This window comes from Bactrocera tryoni, chromosome 4 (assembly GCF_016617805.1).
Source record: "Bactrocera tryoni isolate S06 chromosome 4, CSIRO_BtryS06_freeze2, whole genome shotgun sequence".
Lineage (NCBI taxonomy): Eukaryota > Metazoa > Arthropoda > Insecta > Diptera > Tephritidae > Bactrocera > Bactrocera tryoni.
The window spans coordinates 19,782,493-19,799,866 of NC_052502.1; the positions used below are offsets into that span (position 1 = coordinate 19,782,493).

At 39.5% G+C, this 17,374-nt stretch overlaps 1 protein-coding gene across 11 annotated transcripts in view; it reads left to right on the forward strand.

The window, feature by feature from the left end:
- The window catches only part of LOC120774769, a 29,551-nt gene extending 12,736 nt beyond the window's left edge, over positions 1 to 16,815 (forward strand). For all 11 annotated transcript variants that reach the window (XM_040104533.1, XM_040104531.1, XM_040104534.1 and 8 more), the window contains 3 exons: positions 15,862 to 16,010; positions 16,087 to 16,167; positions 16,291 to 16,815. In XM_040104533.1, the coding sequence (XP_039960467.1) occupies positions 15,862 to 16,010; positions 16,087 to 16,167; positions 16,291 to 16,416 (356 nt within the window). In that variant the 3' untranslated portion in view covers positions 16,417 to 16,815. The remainder of the gene's footprint in view (positions 1 to 15,861; positions 16,011 to 16,086; positions 16,168 to 16,290) is intronic.
- The last annotated feature ends 559 nt before the right edge of the window (positions 16,816 to 17,374 follow it).

Sequence of the window (17,374 nt, forward strand, 5' to 3'; positions counted from 1 at the left end):
GTAAGCCTGGGAATCCTACCAGACGCCAGCTGCAGAATATGTATGGAAGAAGATGGGGTGAAAATAACTCAGCACTTGACTGGCCCGCATATAGGATCCCATATAAGACATCCCATCGAACTGGCGGGAATGGAAATCAAACGCCTGTGCAAACTTGTACTGGCTACTAATCGTTTTGCTAATATATAAGTTCCAACTTCTTCTTCTTTTCTATGGCTGCATATAACAGTCTGCATGCGATCTTTGATCAGGCATGTAACCTAACCCCAAAACGATTTTGCAACAATTCTAAATGATTCTGCAACCTAATTCCATTGGAAGCACTGTGTTTCAAGCAACTTTATGTATACAAATCTAGGAAGAAAGTATTTTTATATGTTCTTTTTTCGCATGCAGTTCATTCAAATATTATCATATGATAATTTCCAAGAAAGGACCTAAATTATGTAGTTCAAGTGTTTGGAGTTTAGGAGTGATATTTACATTTCCCTTGGTTTTTAAGAACAGAGTATCAAGTCAACTTGCTTAAAGAGCCATACCTTTAAGCTTCTTCCTACAGATCTTAGTAATAAATATAGTATCACACCCCGAGAAATAATTTTACTTGTAAAACCGTTTTTAACAAAAGCTTCGCCATACTTGTATGCTCTGGTTGCAAGAAAGCCGCTCCAGGCTACCGTAATATATTTCTTTTTCTTCTTCTTAATTGGTGTAGACACCGCTTACGCGATTATAGCCGAGTTAACAACAGCGCGCCAGTCGTTTCTTCTTTTCACTACGTGGCGCCAGTTGGATATTCCAAGCGTAGCCAGGTCCTTCTCCACTTGGTCCTTCCAACGGAGTGGAGGTCTTCCTCTTCCTCTGCTTCCCCGGCGGGTACTGCGTCGAATATTTTCCAGAGCTGGAGTGTTTTCGTCCATCCGGACCCAACATGACCTAGCCAGCGTAGCCGCTGTCTTTGAATTCGCTGAACTATGTCAATGTCGTCGTATATCTCGTACAGCTCATCGTTCCATCGGATGCGATATTCGCCGTGGCCAACGCGCAAAGGACCATAAATCTTTCGCAGAACTTTTCTCTCGAAAACTGGCAACGTCGACTCATTGTACACTCTTATAGAAGATGGTACCTTCTCTATTTAGTTCTGCAGCTCGAACTATTTTCTCCAGAAGTAATATATTTCAGTGGACCGTTAAATCCATAGAATACTTTATTAGAAATGTATAAATTAGCGTTATACCTCTATTAATTACTATTTTAAGGAATATGATGCGGTTATATCACTAGAAATTTCTCTGTACAAATATATCTCTTTAATTCGCTTATATACACCTGTATTTTATGCGAAGATATAAGGTTCCCTACTGGGTCGAAATGAATTTAAAACTGAGCTGTGTGGATTTACCGAAGAACTGCCGGTATTGGGGCAGCTTTAGAGTGTTGAAAAACGACATTCAACTGAGAAAACTTTTAGAAAGGAAAAAAATATAAAACTTTGTCTTAAAAGTGGTTAGTAAAAAATTTAATAACTAGAAAAAAGAAACTGCAACTTATTGGAGTATAGGACCGCAGGAAGTGCATATTCTAGAACAAAAATGTGGACTACCGGATTGAACTCAATCTCCCATTAACTTTTCAAAAGAGCTATGTATTTTGGTAAGGAAATCACTGCAAGAAATTCATTCAAGAATAAAAGTCGAGGAGTAATTAAAATTCTGGCATGCGATTGTATTTACAGCTTATGACTATATGACACTGGCATTAAACTATTAAAATAAATACCAGTAACTCCATTTGCTGCTTAATTTGTATTCAAATTGTCTTGTGGAACGGTTGAACCTCCCCGTTTAAGTCACTTTTATGACTTTTTAGAGGCCACATTAAACCGCGAAGTCCTTCATATGCAGCAGAACATGCCACTCAATAATAAGAGATTGCAAATGATACTCACATCAGCTTCTACTATAATGAATGCTCGCATGAAAATCGCGTGCCGCACTACATATTTTAATATGGTAATTGTTTGAGAGAAAAAATAATTACAAAATTGCACACTGTCACTAGAATTATAGTCATTGTTGCTATTCTCGGATAGGAATTTCAAATAACTTTTCCCAGACATGGCAACTATCTTCTAATTCTCACCCATAAATAAAACGTTCATTTAAATAAATGACAACAAGCGGGCATGGCACACAGGCATAAATGCATATATAAACATAAGAGAAATAAACATTTGCTCTAACGCTGGGAAATCCGAAAAGAAAGTCGGTAGGCATTTCATACGTGGTTGGTGAACTAGCAATTAGTAACTAGTATTGGACTAGTTCAATGGTGATTTGTATAATTCTATCTGTGCTTTCACTGTTTGGTGAAAAAATGCCATAGTTGATAAATTGTTCTCTTTACTGGAGATTCCAAGTGTAGCCAGTTGCTTCTCCACCTGGTCTTTCCAACGGAGTGGAGGTCTTCCTCTTTCTCTATTTCCTCCGGCGGATACTGCGTCAAATACTCTCAGAGCAGTAGTGTTTTCATCCAATCGGTAGACATGACCTTGCAAGCGTAGCCACTGTCTCTTAAGTCGCTGAATTATGTCAATGTCGTCGAAGAGCTCGTACAGCTCATCGTTCCATCGACTGCGGTATTCGCTATTACCTATGCGCAAAAGACCATAAACCTTCCGCAGAACCTTCCTCTCGAAAACTCATAACGCTGCCTCACCAGATGTTGTCATCATCCATGCCTCTGCACTATATAGCAGGACAGGGATGATGGGTGACTTGTAGAGTTTGGTCATTGTTGGACGAGACGAGAGAGGACTTTACTTCACAATTACCTACTCAGTCCGAAGTGCCACCTGTTGGCAAGAGTATTCTGCGTTGGATTTGGAGGCTGTGTTTTTAGTGTTGTTAGTGCGTATACTAGTTCCATATAGACGAAATTATCTACAACTGCGAAGTTATGACTGTCAACAGTGACGTGGGAGTCAAGTGGCGAGGGCAACGACTGTTTGTTTGATGTCTTGTCCACATTCACAACCAGACCCGTACGCGTAGCTTCCTTCTCCAGTCTGGAGAAAGCAGAACTAAAGGCGCGGTTGTTGAGACCAATGTTATTAATATCCTCGGCGTACGCCAGCAGGCTTACAGAAGATTGTACCTTCTCTATTTAGCTCTATAGCTCTTACTATTCTACACGTTTGCAGTGGCTGTCATCAAAAGGGAGGTCTCTCATCCTTGGCTGTTTTGAACTTTTCATTGCGGGTGTTTTTTACGTCGCTGGTCCCGAACCCAGCGCACAACCTTCGGAAAGGATGATTCACCTATTTACGGAAGTTTTTCGGCTACCCAGAGATACTTGGTCTATGACCGTAAGTCGTGAGCTGACTGAGCCATATGTAAAATAATCGTTTTTGGCCTCTCCCAAGCGAATGGAGTTCAGAGAACTTTCCTCACTTGCAAGATCATCTACGCATGGCTCCATCCTCCACTATCTTTTCTTAACATAAAATTAAATCATCGATTACAATTACTATATCGCCTTCGAAGCAAAGTTCTTAGATGCATTTCTAGTATGTCAAGGTCGTTTTATTCACTTCAACTACCGAACAAAATCATTAATTCATAGAAGTGATCGAAGTGCGTATTGCCTTTCACACAACAAATCCGCTATAGAGTCTTCGGAAGTTTTACGAGGATTATCAATTAGCTGTGTAGCCTCATCCACTAAAGAGTATAGCCGAAGAGTAATTTATCTTATCCGGAACAATGCATTCTTTTTCATCGCAGTTGTATGCTACATTGAGACAAGAAGACTAACCCATCTGCAAAGGCTGACTTCAAATACCTATTTTAAACTAAGGCGAGCGTACGCATCTTTTTCCTATACCATGCTGGACAGAGCCAAGAGATTCCAGTGGGTCCTCAGTCGGAATAGCTAAGCTTCACTGAAGCTTCTGTTCTATCAACTATATCACATATTGCCGTAGAGGTAAAACCGAGGCCTGGGGAGGATATTGGAAATGTTACAAACCACCTGATCCGTCAATTTATTGATGTTATAGTATATACCATAAATTGTTGCAGAGCACCAGTCCACTCTGAGAACTTCGGGACAGAAGGAAATTGTCCCTGTTCTCCGTCCTCTCTCTCATTTGTTGACTTCGTATGGCCGGGTTGTCACTTTTTATTCTCCCTCTATACTAGTACTATTAGCTACTACAATTACAGTATATTACGAGTATATCGAACTAAATACCATCTCTGCACGAGCACCGCGTCGCTAGCTCAAATTTAGCGTATTCCTTCAAACATGAAATTCGTTTACCTACATGCAAACTTATATACATACATAAATAAATACTAATCTGTTTGCCTTTCAACTTGGAAATCGTTTAGTTTATTTAATATTCTTGACAATGGTGAGACTTGCGGTCGATGCAGATGGCGAGGTGATAAGCGACTACCTTGCCACAGTGTCTCCAGCGGTATTAGCGCATATGAATTATGCACTCATACCTTCGGCGTGCTCATGGATGTGGGCACATATTTATTATATACTACGTGTAGATACATAGCAAGCTTAGCACTTATGTATTTGTACTTGAAACATTACAGAATAAATAGTTTTCTTGACAATGAGTGCACTCAAAAAAATGTTGACTTGTCTATGCTTACAAGCCCTGTAGGAAAATGCGAGTAAGGGAGAAAAATTCTTGATTCGCGAATTATGAAAATTTCGATATGATATAACCAAAGCCATTTAACTTTTAATGATCCCAATACATCGCCATATGGATGGGGTCTCCATATTGAACTAAGTATGAGGGCAATGATGTAAGAAATTGGTTTAGTAATTTGCGAGCTGCTGCCTTTCCTTTTTATTGTTATTAAGAAAACAAAATGTTAAATCGAATCATTAAAAAGGAGACTAGCCAGAGTTCTCCGGCGTCGCAATCTAGCCTTGTAGTCACTTCTTCCAAGCTAGTGAAGTTATATTTAAAAAAAAAAAATTCACAATCACATTTCGGCCCAGCGGGATTCGGCCCATTGGGATTAGGACAACGTTGGCGTCTTTTCTTCCCTGAGGAAACAGGAGATTGACCGACGCTGTCTCGGAAATGCGAATTCCGCAGCAGCAACACTCCCTTGTCAATCGTCCTAAACAACTACTCGGGAGTGAAGAATTATTAACCGGTCAAGGATCCGCCTCCAAAGCTCGCATAATCCGCAAGTCCAAATCCACAACTGATGACCTATTTTGAGTCACCGAGAGCCCCGATGAACTTTTTAATTAGCTTAAGTTTAGCACCAGCAACACTCCCTTGTCGATTCTCCAATAATAACTAGTCGAGATTAAATAATGAATCATCTAGCAACGATCCGCCTTCAAAGCTCGCTTCTTACGAAGGTTTAAACCCACTTTCATGCCTGTTTAGCTCTCAATACCTCTTCCATCTGGAGGCTGCAAAATATTCGCCTTGACATTGATCGGGAGAACCCTTAAACCTACAACTGATTACCTATTTTGAGTCGCCGAGAGGTCCGATGAACTTTTTAGTTAGATTTAGATTAGCACCAGCAACACTCGCTAGTCGATCCTCCAATAATAACTAGTCGAGATTACAGAAGGAATCATCTAGCAAAGATCCGCCTCCAAATCTCGCTACTTACGAAGGTTTAAATCCACTTTCATGCCTGTTTGGACCACAATACCCCTTCCACCTGGAGGCTGTAAAATATCCGCATTGACATTGATCGGGAGAAGCCTAGAAACCATCATTTCGAAGCCACAACTGATATCCCTTTTTGAGTCGCCGGGAGGCCGAATGAAGTTCTCATTTAGTAAATACCGATCGATTGTCTCCAGCCTAATCTTATTGTAGTCGTAAGTAGAGGGATGTAAATTACAATATAGCAACATTTCGCCTATCTTTACCGCTTCTACACTTCTCCAACCATGGATACTGTTTTCTTATTCAAGGAGGCGGACCACTAGTCGGCACACCTGACAAGTTTGTATATACCGTGGAGCCCATCCGCATTCGCGCACCTAGAAGGTGATCAACGGGAATCCCGGGCCAAGAACGCGGCAACAATCCGCTTTCTTTTTTTGTGGAGGATGGTTTCATCTTCTCCACTATGGTTAAAAACACCCAGTTCTATGAGACAGCCTGCCTCGCTTAGCGTTTGTTTCGCTCCTGTTCGTTTCTTCTTAATGAAGGAGACATTTAAAATATTTTTACCTAACAAAAACCTATTCTGGTATAAGTATATCTACAACCATAAATCGGCTCCATTCACTGAGAAATCGTTTGCTTTGTCTTCCCTTCACACAAAATCCCGTTATGTCACATGAATCTTTCTTATGCCTCTGAATCTTCAAAGTAAATATGGTATGTATGTCTCACGCGATCAAGTGCTTTCGATTGCTATCGTCTCCTCCACAAATAATAGATTAAATAGCACGGTTTGTATGTAAATATCTCGGAGGGCTCAAGTGTCTAAGCACATCTTCGTCAATTGCCATTTGTCGATTGTCGATTGGTGTCAATTCCCTGTGTGTGTCTAAATATTGCATAGTGAAGCGCTTTCCATTGTCTGCGGTCAATCAATGGTTAAATATGCATTGACACCCCGCTTTGCTCCCGCTTGGCCCCTGCATTGCGGCTGACGGCTGTCGCCTGCCGGTGGGCATAAAGTGAGAAGACAATAGGCAAGCTCATGCGGCGCAAATAATAAACCGTTACACTTCGGAGTGTTTAAATACAAAAATAAATCGATTAATTGGATTTACGTACACACAATCGCAATCTTGTTAGCGCAAATTAATTGTGTAGGCTGGTGTTGACAGCTGCAAAGGTTTATTTTTGCAGCTGAGTGGAGAATTATTGTATGAATCAACCATTAATTGACGCACTTATAAAAAATAAAAATTATCGGAAGATTTTTTGTTGCGAAAATGATATTTTTTTTTATAAATAAGTTCCCTTTGGAACCAGCTCATGCGATGTATTGAAAATAGTCGATTTCCTTAAGCTTTTCTTGGGGTGCATTTTTCACCAGCAAAATTTTGAACCAAAAAAAGGAACAGGTAGTAATTAATTGGTACCAAGTCTAAATTAAAAGTTGGATACATACCAAGCTCCCAGAGCTTAACTATTAATGTGAATGCAGTGGCGTAGCTAGGAGGGGGCGAAGTCCTAGGGGCGGCAAAACGATCTCAGCTGTTTTTTATTATTCAGAAAAATACGTCAACAAATTTTTTTACAGAATTTATTATAAAGGATAAAGAGTTGTATACTCACAATGTAATAATCTGAATAACAATGAAAAATTTTACTCGAATACTCTTCAGTCTTTGAATTTGTCTTATATCTTTTGGCATATATCTTTCTTAAAAATTGTGATAGAACTTAAAGATGCACTTTTCTAGCTTTGTCTAGCGACGTGTCACTCTCACAGTTACCCTATGCTTTGAATGTATTATAACAAATACTTTTATTTCTCCAAATTTTCAAAAATGTTATTTAAGAACTCTAATTCGGGCAAAAATTCCTGAAAATTGTGTCAAAAGTGTACAAGATATAGGGCGAGAATGGGTTTTTTCTATGGCTTTTAATACGTCTTGTAAATTTACTATCAATTTCCTCAAAAACCGTATTGCGAGAATTTTGGAACTTCAGAATTTGCGTGGCTTCTAGTTCCTAAATTTTATACACTTAATATCGAAGATATTTTGTAAAAAATCACTTTTGTTCGAACCACCTTATGAAACTTGTAGGTAGGTAGATAAAGGGCGGCAGAACATTCTTGGCCCCGGGCGCCCGAAGTTGTAGCTACGCCACTGTGTGAATGGCTTGACGCTATTCTGATGGAACACATATCCTCACCTATTGGCCAAAGCTGGTCGCTACAAGCCAATTACTCCCTTTATTCTGTCCTATTGCTGACGGTACAGGTGACAAAAGTTTGATCGAGGAAGTGCTATACATAATAGAAGATTCCAATCGCACCAGACACATAGCAAATCTTCCTCGCCGTCAATACTTTTTAACATTTTCACTTGATGTTGCCGCAAGTGAACCATTTTTCATCACCATTAACAGACCGCTTCAAAAATCTTTTTGAAATATCAATTTTGTTGCTATTAAACATTTTTCAGAATTTCTGCCGCCTGACTGGCGCTTTCGTCGTTTTCGAATAAGAACTATAAAAGGTAACTCATTTTCTCTTCGCTAGTGTCCATCTTTAATGAGTGCTCAAACAATAATGAGTCAAGCAATCTTAAAAACTGTATGGGCAGTTTATGGTACGAAATCTTATCTATCTAAGGCTATATAGTGAAACCGAATTATATACAGGGTTTGCGCGGAAAGTAATAGGACCTATTTTCTTCCGCCGCGACTGTACTTCGGAGTGTGCGCGATAGAGGACGTTCCCAGCTAACGAACGAGCTGCGGCCGGTCAGTTGTCTCAGAGAGCCTGGAGAGCCAGGACAAACATTTTCGCGCGACTTGTCTCTTTGAGTGGTGCAAACCGAAAATGCAGCGTTCGTTAGAGCAGAGGTATGCGACTAAATTCTGTGTTAAACTCGGTAAATCTGAGACAGAGACGTTTGATGTGATCAAACAGGCTTACCCAGATGTTGCTTTAGCAAGAAGTGGTGTGTTTCGGTGGCACCAGGCCTTTTCGGAGGGCCGGGAAGTGGTCGCTGATGAAGACCGTGCTGGGAGACCTGCGACTTCGACAAACATCGACAATGTGACTCGAGTGCGTATAGTTTTGAACTCAGACCGTCGACTAAGTATTCGTTTAATTGCCCAAATGTTAAATTTATCAAAATCTGTGGTTCATGACAATGTGATAGAGCACTTTAACATGCGCAAGATGTGCGCTCGTCGCTGACGACCAGAAATTGCTATGAGTGAAAGTGTGCCAAGAAAACTTGAACATGTGTGAACGTGACCCTCAATTTTTGAATAACGTGATTTCAGGCGACGACTCATGGATCTTCGAGTATGATCCCGAGACAAAGGCCGACGAAAGGCAAGCACTTTAAGACGACAGAAGGGATCCAAGTTCCTCGGCTCTCAAGGCTATTCCGGAGAATGCCTTCCATGACGCCTTCAATGCTTGAAAATCGCGCTGGCAGCGCTGCATCGATGCAGAAGGAACTTATTTTGAAATTATTTTAAAGAATTGTAACGATTGGCTTAATAAATTTTTTAAATCGACTCAGTCTTATTACTTTCCGAACAAACCCTGTAATACGAGATACAGATAGATACAGGCCATGCTTTGGAAAAATAATGGGTTTCAGACCTCGATCGGTATAAAGTCAACCGTAGACGTATAAGTCGTATATGGGAGCTGGAAATGTCGATTTCGACAAGTCTTATTTTAATGATATCTGCCGTCAATTCAAATACATAGGAAGCAGATTCTCGACGATGTTTTTGATATTACAGGTGATCCAGGAAGAGGTATTTTTTTCAATATCCTTGTTTTGGCAGATCACCACTCGAGTTTCCCACGCGACATCGCTTCGCTTTAAGGGCTCCTGAAGAGTTCCAAGGAGATCATTCATTTGGGACACAGAGCAACTTGAAGAGATTCAAAAGCTGTCATTTCATCCAGAAAAAACAACGGTTTGGTGTGGTTTGTGGTCCAATGGAACGTTATCACGCCATGATAACCGACTATTTGATGAAGGTGAAGTTCGTGATCTCGGCGACATTTGGTTTCAACAAGACGGCTCTACTTCTCGCACATTGCATCAATCAGTGTATTTATTGAGTGAATACTTCGGTTCGGGTCTTGGAGCATAACACCAACGGTGTAATTCGCTTGTTACCAGTCGAAACGCTCGACCGTTATCGAAAATTGGACTTAGCTTGAGACGCAGCCGCGATCAATATTTGAAAGAGATAATCATGAAAAAGTAAATGCCAAAGGATGTTCTTTCGCATGCTGCAATATTATGGATAACCCTTTATTAAAGGCTCCTTTTGGACTAACTCAAGCATGTCAACGCTTAATTCAATTTCTCATACACTTGTTAAAAGCCTCGGCTGGGATGGACTTCAGTGCATTCAGCAATTTTTGTTTTTTTTCGGTTTCGGCGCATTTTTGGAGCGACGCACCTTGATCTAGTTTGGCTAATCTAAGTCCTTATCATATTTTCAACAATAATAAAACAATTTCTGGCAGCTTCGCATGTCTTCTTAATATTTTCATGCAGCAACTCGCAAAAATGTGATGTAATTAGTACACAACCTTTTAATTAATTTAGCGAAATTCGTCATATTTCCTCACATTTTTATAATCCTTTCACTTTTACTTATCTCTTTCCAACGAATCTTTCAATTTCGGTTGTGAAAAATCGTGCACGCATGAAATACACACTCATATAAATATTCATATGTATATACATATATTATATACATTCACACATATATGTAAAAGTCCACAGATATAAAAGTGAAACTTTTTACTGCAACACGACATTCATCTCATACTTTTAACGGGACTTATGTATGCCTCAATGGCGCTGCACACGACCGCGGCTGACATAGTAACAGCCAACACTACATAATTCCACCGTTAACTTATTTCCTTTGCCACCACGCAGGAGCGGCAGCAGCCCCAGGCCTTACCATATACATACATATATCTTTGCCCACTTTTAGGAGCAATCCATAAGTTATTTTAGGTTCGAGACACGCCATCATCCGTCAGCAGCAAACCCACGTCAACTTATGGCACTAATACATAAAGCCCTCTACAACAAACATACATACATAAATTCGCGCATTTGCTTGTATTTATCTATAACGGTACATGGGAGTACGAGTGACTAGGTGAGTGCTCTCATATGTGCCGAGTCAAGCTACTGAAATTGCGCTGCGCTGTCGCTCAACTGACAAACAGTACGCGGTTTTAATTATTCAAAAGCCTTAAGAATGAGACGAAGAAAGTAGGTAAACCAAACAGAGAAAAAATGGGGGCACCAGTTAGCATTACTAAGTATGGGTGCTTCATACATATATGGTAGTATTTTGTTCTGAATTTCCGCGAGAAGAAACAATTACTCAAGCACCCGCAGTGGTGGCAGTTGAGAAAGGCAAGCAATTGCCGCAGTTACGGAAAGAAGAAATTTTCAAAATATTGTGAAAACGTTTAAAATTTAAGAGTGAAGCAAATTTGAATACGAAAATTAATAAATTTAGAATACTAGAGACCTAGACGACTTGAGAGTGGGAGTAAAAATTCTAACTCTAGGAAAAAGCCGCAGTACAATCAAGTGGTTTTAGTTGACTAAGAGATTTTGAACACCTTTTTTGTTCTCCATTAAGGTCTGCCATACTTTTGTGTAAGTTTGGCTCTGCCCACACAAGCAATATATTACCAAATCACTAGAGGTTTACTAATATTTTGTCATACTTCTTAACTTAAGACTTAGACTCTCTCGACGAACAAAGACGAAACTCTACAAGCCCCTCATTTCGTCCGGATGAATGAAAACACTCAAGCTCTCTCAAGCAGTACTCGCCGGGGGACGCAGAGGATGAAGATGACCTCCACTCCGTTGCAAAGACCAGGTGCAGAAGGACCTGGGTACAGTTTGAATCTCTAATTGGCGCCAAACAGCGAAAAGGAAGAACGACAAGCGCGCTGTAAACTCGGCTATAAACGCGTAATCTGTATCTACGCCAATAAAGAAAAAGAAGGCTTTAACTCGAGTCATATTGAACATTATAATGAGTCCTAGCTATTGTCCGGTTTATACTAAACATCGTTAGATCCAGTTGTCACAGAGGATACCGTAAGAGGGACGAGGAAATCCCCACTCGCACCGAGGCCCTTAATAATGAGACGTTATTGCGCTTCCCTGGCGGGTCATCCGCATTATAATCCCCAATGACTCCCTGAGCTCGGTGCCAATATCGCTCCACAGCTTTTGGACTACTACTTTAAACACACTTTAATGATTCGAGTAGCCTTCTGAGGTCAACTCTTTCGGTACGAAAGAACCGACACTCTGTTGTAGTGCCAACCTGATAATGATGATAAAGATTCTGCTAAGGAAACAGCTGTTTTGAGGATTACTCCTGATGAAAGAGTTGTAGAGCCTTATCAGTCAGCTGAATAGACTTCGTTTATATTTTAACATGCGCTCACTAGATTCGTAGAAAAGACCAGACGGGCCGATTGAAAAGTCAACTAGGAAAATTTGTGTAAATTTTCTATTAGTGATTTGTGGATCTCACTGCTACTACTCAGAACTCCGGTTCGAAGTCAAATTCGGTCGAATATCATTTTTTAAACCGTTGGACTCATCACAAGCAATGCTAAATCTTTGATAATAATTCTTTAGAGGCGGCATTTGGTATTGCCTCTGTGGCATTTGAAGGGACATCATCCGTAACTACTCAATAATTGTGGCCGGTGGCCGGTTAAAACTGAAAGTCTCATAAATTCAACTGAGGACATCTTAAATTACAAGATCAAGGACTTCGCATGAAATTTAGCCAAAATGAATACCGCGTCAATTTATAATATAAAGTCTGACTATACCATTATACGCTTAAATGTGGAAGAAGACGGAAAACCAACCAACTGCGGCACTAACTAACCGAGTAACCGCGACCTATGCGCCTTCCAATTTGGCACACAATCAGCGGCATGCTGGCGACGCTGAGGGCGGCCGAAGGTGCATGCGACCAGCAGACGCCAACAGCAGCACCAACTAGACGGCACTAGGCTATGAACAGGGCAACAGCGACAGAGGTGATGCATGCAACACCAGCAAAATCTCGCGTAACAACAACAAGCGCATTAACGGCACAACGGGGCGAAGCTGAGACAAGCCAACGGGTGACTACGTAAAACATCACCTTCACCGCGGGCACTATGTAATTGAACGTGTGCGACGGGCAAATAGGGGGACGTGGGACGTGTGGTGTGCACCGAGCGCCTCCACATTTCACATTAAGCCTTACCCCCACCTAATTTGCGCCGATAACACCAGCACTTGGATGCAAGCGAACGCGGAACATCTGCTCGGCTGCATGTGGCTATTTATTGGTTGGTCGGCAAACATCAAGCTGAAAATAAGGAAAGCAAAAACAACAACAGCGTAAAACAGTAAAAGTTGCAACCAAACCAAGTTCGAGCCGCCGTGCGGTCGAGAGCGAAAGTGCGATTTTCGCCGCGTTTGCGCAATACGTCGTGCGGGTAGCGAGCGCGCTCTCTGCGAGAGAGCAAGAGCGCGTCAAGTCTGCCGCTTGACACATCCTTCCTGCTCCTGACTGCACCCAGCAGTCGAAAGCAAACACGTGCAAGGCGTCTAATTCGCAACGGAAATGCATTTGCCTCCCATAAACAAGTGCAGATAATGGCTTTCACTTGCATGAAAGGGTGTGTGTGTGTGTTTGTGTGTGTGCCACATATGTATTAGTGTTCGTGTTTGTTTATGCATTGAAAAAGCAACGCTTCTCAGGATTCGTTTTGCTCATTCAACGCGTTCACCCAATTTTCGCTTGCTGATTTTGTTTGTCATTTTGTCAACACCATTAACCAGATGTGGTCCACGCCACGCCTCACTCCACGTCGCAGCATGTTGTGTCGCCCTCCCACCGTTGCTTTGTGCATGCGCTCATACAGTCTAACGCCGCTTCGGTTGTCTGTTCGACGTTTGAAATTGACTCAATACTCCATGGTGCAGTGGCTGGCCGAGTTGTTGGTGTCAAAGCAACTTAACGGCTTGTTGATGGCGGCAAGAAATTGCCTATTATTCGAAAGCATTCCCCAGATAGAGATAACTGACAACAAAGTGCGCAAAAGGAAAAAAAATATGTGTGTTGACCTTAAACTTTGGAAGCACAGCAGGCGCACATTCCCCACAGTTATTTGACAGATCGTGTGTTATAATTTCATCAGTGAGTGGTGTTGATTATTTTTGACGTATTGTAACTGTAATCTAGTTCAGTTTAGCTTCATGCGCAGTTTTTGAAAACTTTAACCGGATCGTACACAATTCAGTTTGTTGTTTGATAAGTGAATCTCACCTTTGTTGACCCTCGTATTTATTATTAGGTGCTTCCTGTATTGATTGTAATTATATTTGTAATCATTTCAATATTTAATATAGATACAGTTCAATAAGTTAGTGACGCAAAGTCAGTAAAGTTTCCTCTCAACTTGATAAGGAAGAATTTTTCAAAATCCCAAAAAACATACGTTGTTGTAATTATCAGTTGTTGTGCCTAAAAGATCGTACTACGAAAAATACTCGTATAAGTTCTATGGAATCGATGTCACGCCATACATAGAATTCCTACATTCTACACCTGGTCTTTCCAATGGTCTTCCTCTTCTTCTGCTTCTCCTGGCGGGTCCTGCGTTGAAAACTGTCAGAGCTGGAGTATTTTTGTCCGTTCGGATGGCATGACCTAGCCAGCGTAGCCGCTGTCTTTTAATTCGCTGAAATATGTCAATGTCGTCTCATACAGCTCATCGTCCTATCGAAGGCGGTATTCGCCGTAGCCAATGCGCAAAGGACCATAAATTTTCCGCAAAATCTTTCTTTCGAAAACCCGTAACGTCGATTCATCAGATGTTGCTATCGTCCATGCCTCTGAACTATGTATGTATATATCAGGACGGCAATAATGAGTGACTTATAGAGTTTGGTTTTTGTTCGTCGAGAGACTATTGCCTGTTGGCAATAGTTATTCTGCATTGGATTTCGAGGCTGATATTGTTGTTGGTGTTAATTCTAGTTCCAAGATAGACAAAATTATCTACGACTTCGAAGGTATGACTGTCAACAGTGACATGGGAGCCTAGCCGCGATTGTTTGTTTGATGATAGGAGATATTTCGTTTTGCCTTCGTTCACTGCCAGATCCATTTGCTTCGCTTCCTCATCCATTCTGGAGAAAGCAGACCTAACGGCGCGGAAGAGCATTTATCTTACAATATTCAAAAGAGCTTATTTGTTTAAGACTCGCTTTGAGTAATAGTTGATATTCTCGTCATCATCGGGTGTATTAAAGTCTGAGAGGATCGATTCGATATTTTTTCATTTTCATTCATTATTGTAGTTAAACAGTAAAGGAGAGAGGTCCGGAGTTCTCAGGGGAGGCTAAACCTCTGCAATAGTTTTTGTGCATATTTTTGTCTAACAATTCATGAAAATCATCCCCAGGCCCCGGATTTCTCTCAATAGCCATGTAATACAGTAGTGCTATATATTGCCGGCTTCACCCTACCGGAATTGTTGAAGTTATTATTCAATTCCTTTCTACAAATAACTCATTTTATGATGTTCGCAGATGATGTGAACTAATTAATCCCGTTGTAGTTTATCTCGAACTGGAAGAGCTTACAGACTGCAAAAAAGCTCAGCAAGCTTTCGTGAAGTCCAGTCATCCAGTAGTAAATCCTGAGAAGACATCAGAGCTCCTGATAATTTCCATTCAGGTGATAATAAAACTTCGATGTTCTGCTGAAAATTTTGTCAGCTAATCGTGTTTTAACAAGCATAGATAAAAGGTTTGATCATCCTAAACCCATTGACAAAATTTTTCTTTATGGAACTCTATATCTCGTCAATAGGTTCTATTGTAGATTATAGGGACTTGAATATCACAATTATTATGTAAAAGTAATTGCGGTTTATATTAATTCTTTCTTCTATAAATAAGTTACAACGTCTCGTTTTGTCTTATGGTGGCCAAAGAAGTTCATTCTTCAGTGCTTCATTATAGTGTTTTTATGTTAATCTCAAATATTTTGAGAAATGAACTTATTGTTATTAAAAATGATTTCATAAATATTCATATTTCACTCCACAGCTGCCCTCGAAGAGGACTGCATTGATTTCCAGGGTAATTCCGTTAATCATGGCATGCTGTATGTGCCCGGACCGGGCGTCTGCAGTCTATGTGTCTGCTATCACTCAGAGCCACTTTGGTGCAAGGCCATCTACTGTGATCCACCCTATGTAAATAAATTATTATATATACGCATACATACAGAAAGGGTTAATAATGGCAATTACTTATAATTTTTATTTGCAGTTCTGTAAAAATTTCCGTGTAGGCGAGCGCTGTTGTGAGTTCGAGTGTTTAGATCCGCCCGGAGAGGATAATAAATATCAGGTAATATTTTATTCACTTTTTTACATATACATAGATTTTGTTTAGTAGTCTAGAGTAGTAAAACCAATTTTATTTACACATACACATTCACATACATACTGTTGTGTTTCTCTTCCGCTTTAGGAACGCATGCGAAAGCGGGCGGAAATACTGGCTGGCAATAGCACTGCATCGATGCATCGCATCACTCCACTCGCCGTCTCCACCATAGTGTTTACAGTTATAACAAATAGCTTTTTGAATTTATAACTTCAAGCGAAAGGCGAAATCACAGATGGTGGTTGGTGGTGGTGAAGCGCGGAAGAGGTGTTGAGAGCAAAATGTGGCGAAACAAAGTAGAAACGGAAAGCGCCTTATTCGTGTGTCTGTCGCTGTGTGTGTGTGTCTGTAGAGTAGTAGAGCAGGAAGTCGCTGTCGGTGGTGGTCTAACAAATTTTTGCGCAAAAATTCGCGCATATTTACTAAGCTATATGTAGTACGTGCTAACATATATGTACATACATACATAAATATTTATGCAAGTATATGGATTTAGCACATTTTTTTACATACTTCAATATAACAATAAATTAGAGCAGAGGGTAAAAACAAGCTTAGTGGGAAAATTATGAAAAATTTATGAATAAAAAATAATAAAAACTGAATATTAAAAAAAAACAAAAATAAAACGTAATAATTAATATAAGAAAATTAAAATAATTGAAATGAAAAAGTAAATAATAAAAAGATTTAAAATAAAAAATATAAAATAATGAAAAATTGTAAATAAATGTAAGAAAAATCATAATAATTAAAATGAGAAAATAAACAATAAATACGAAAACTATTAAAAATAATTAAAATGAAAAAATTTAATTTAAATAATGAAAATTAATAATTTTAAATATTCAAATAAATAAATTAATATATTAAAATTCAAATAAAGATTGTTGATAAATAAAAAGTAATAACAAATATGAGAAAAATAATAATTATAATAAAAAGATAAATAATAAGTAATAAAAAAATTTAGAATAAGTAAAATGAAAAAATTAAAATAATGAAAATAATGAAAATGAAAAAGTTTGATTATTCATATAAATGAATTAAAATAATAAAATTAAAAATTTTAAAGGAGATCGGAAATTAAAAATATTAAAAAAATTAAGAAGAAAATATAAAAATAAACTGTAAATAATAATAATTTTTGAATACACTAAAATTATAA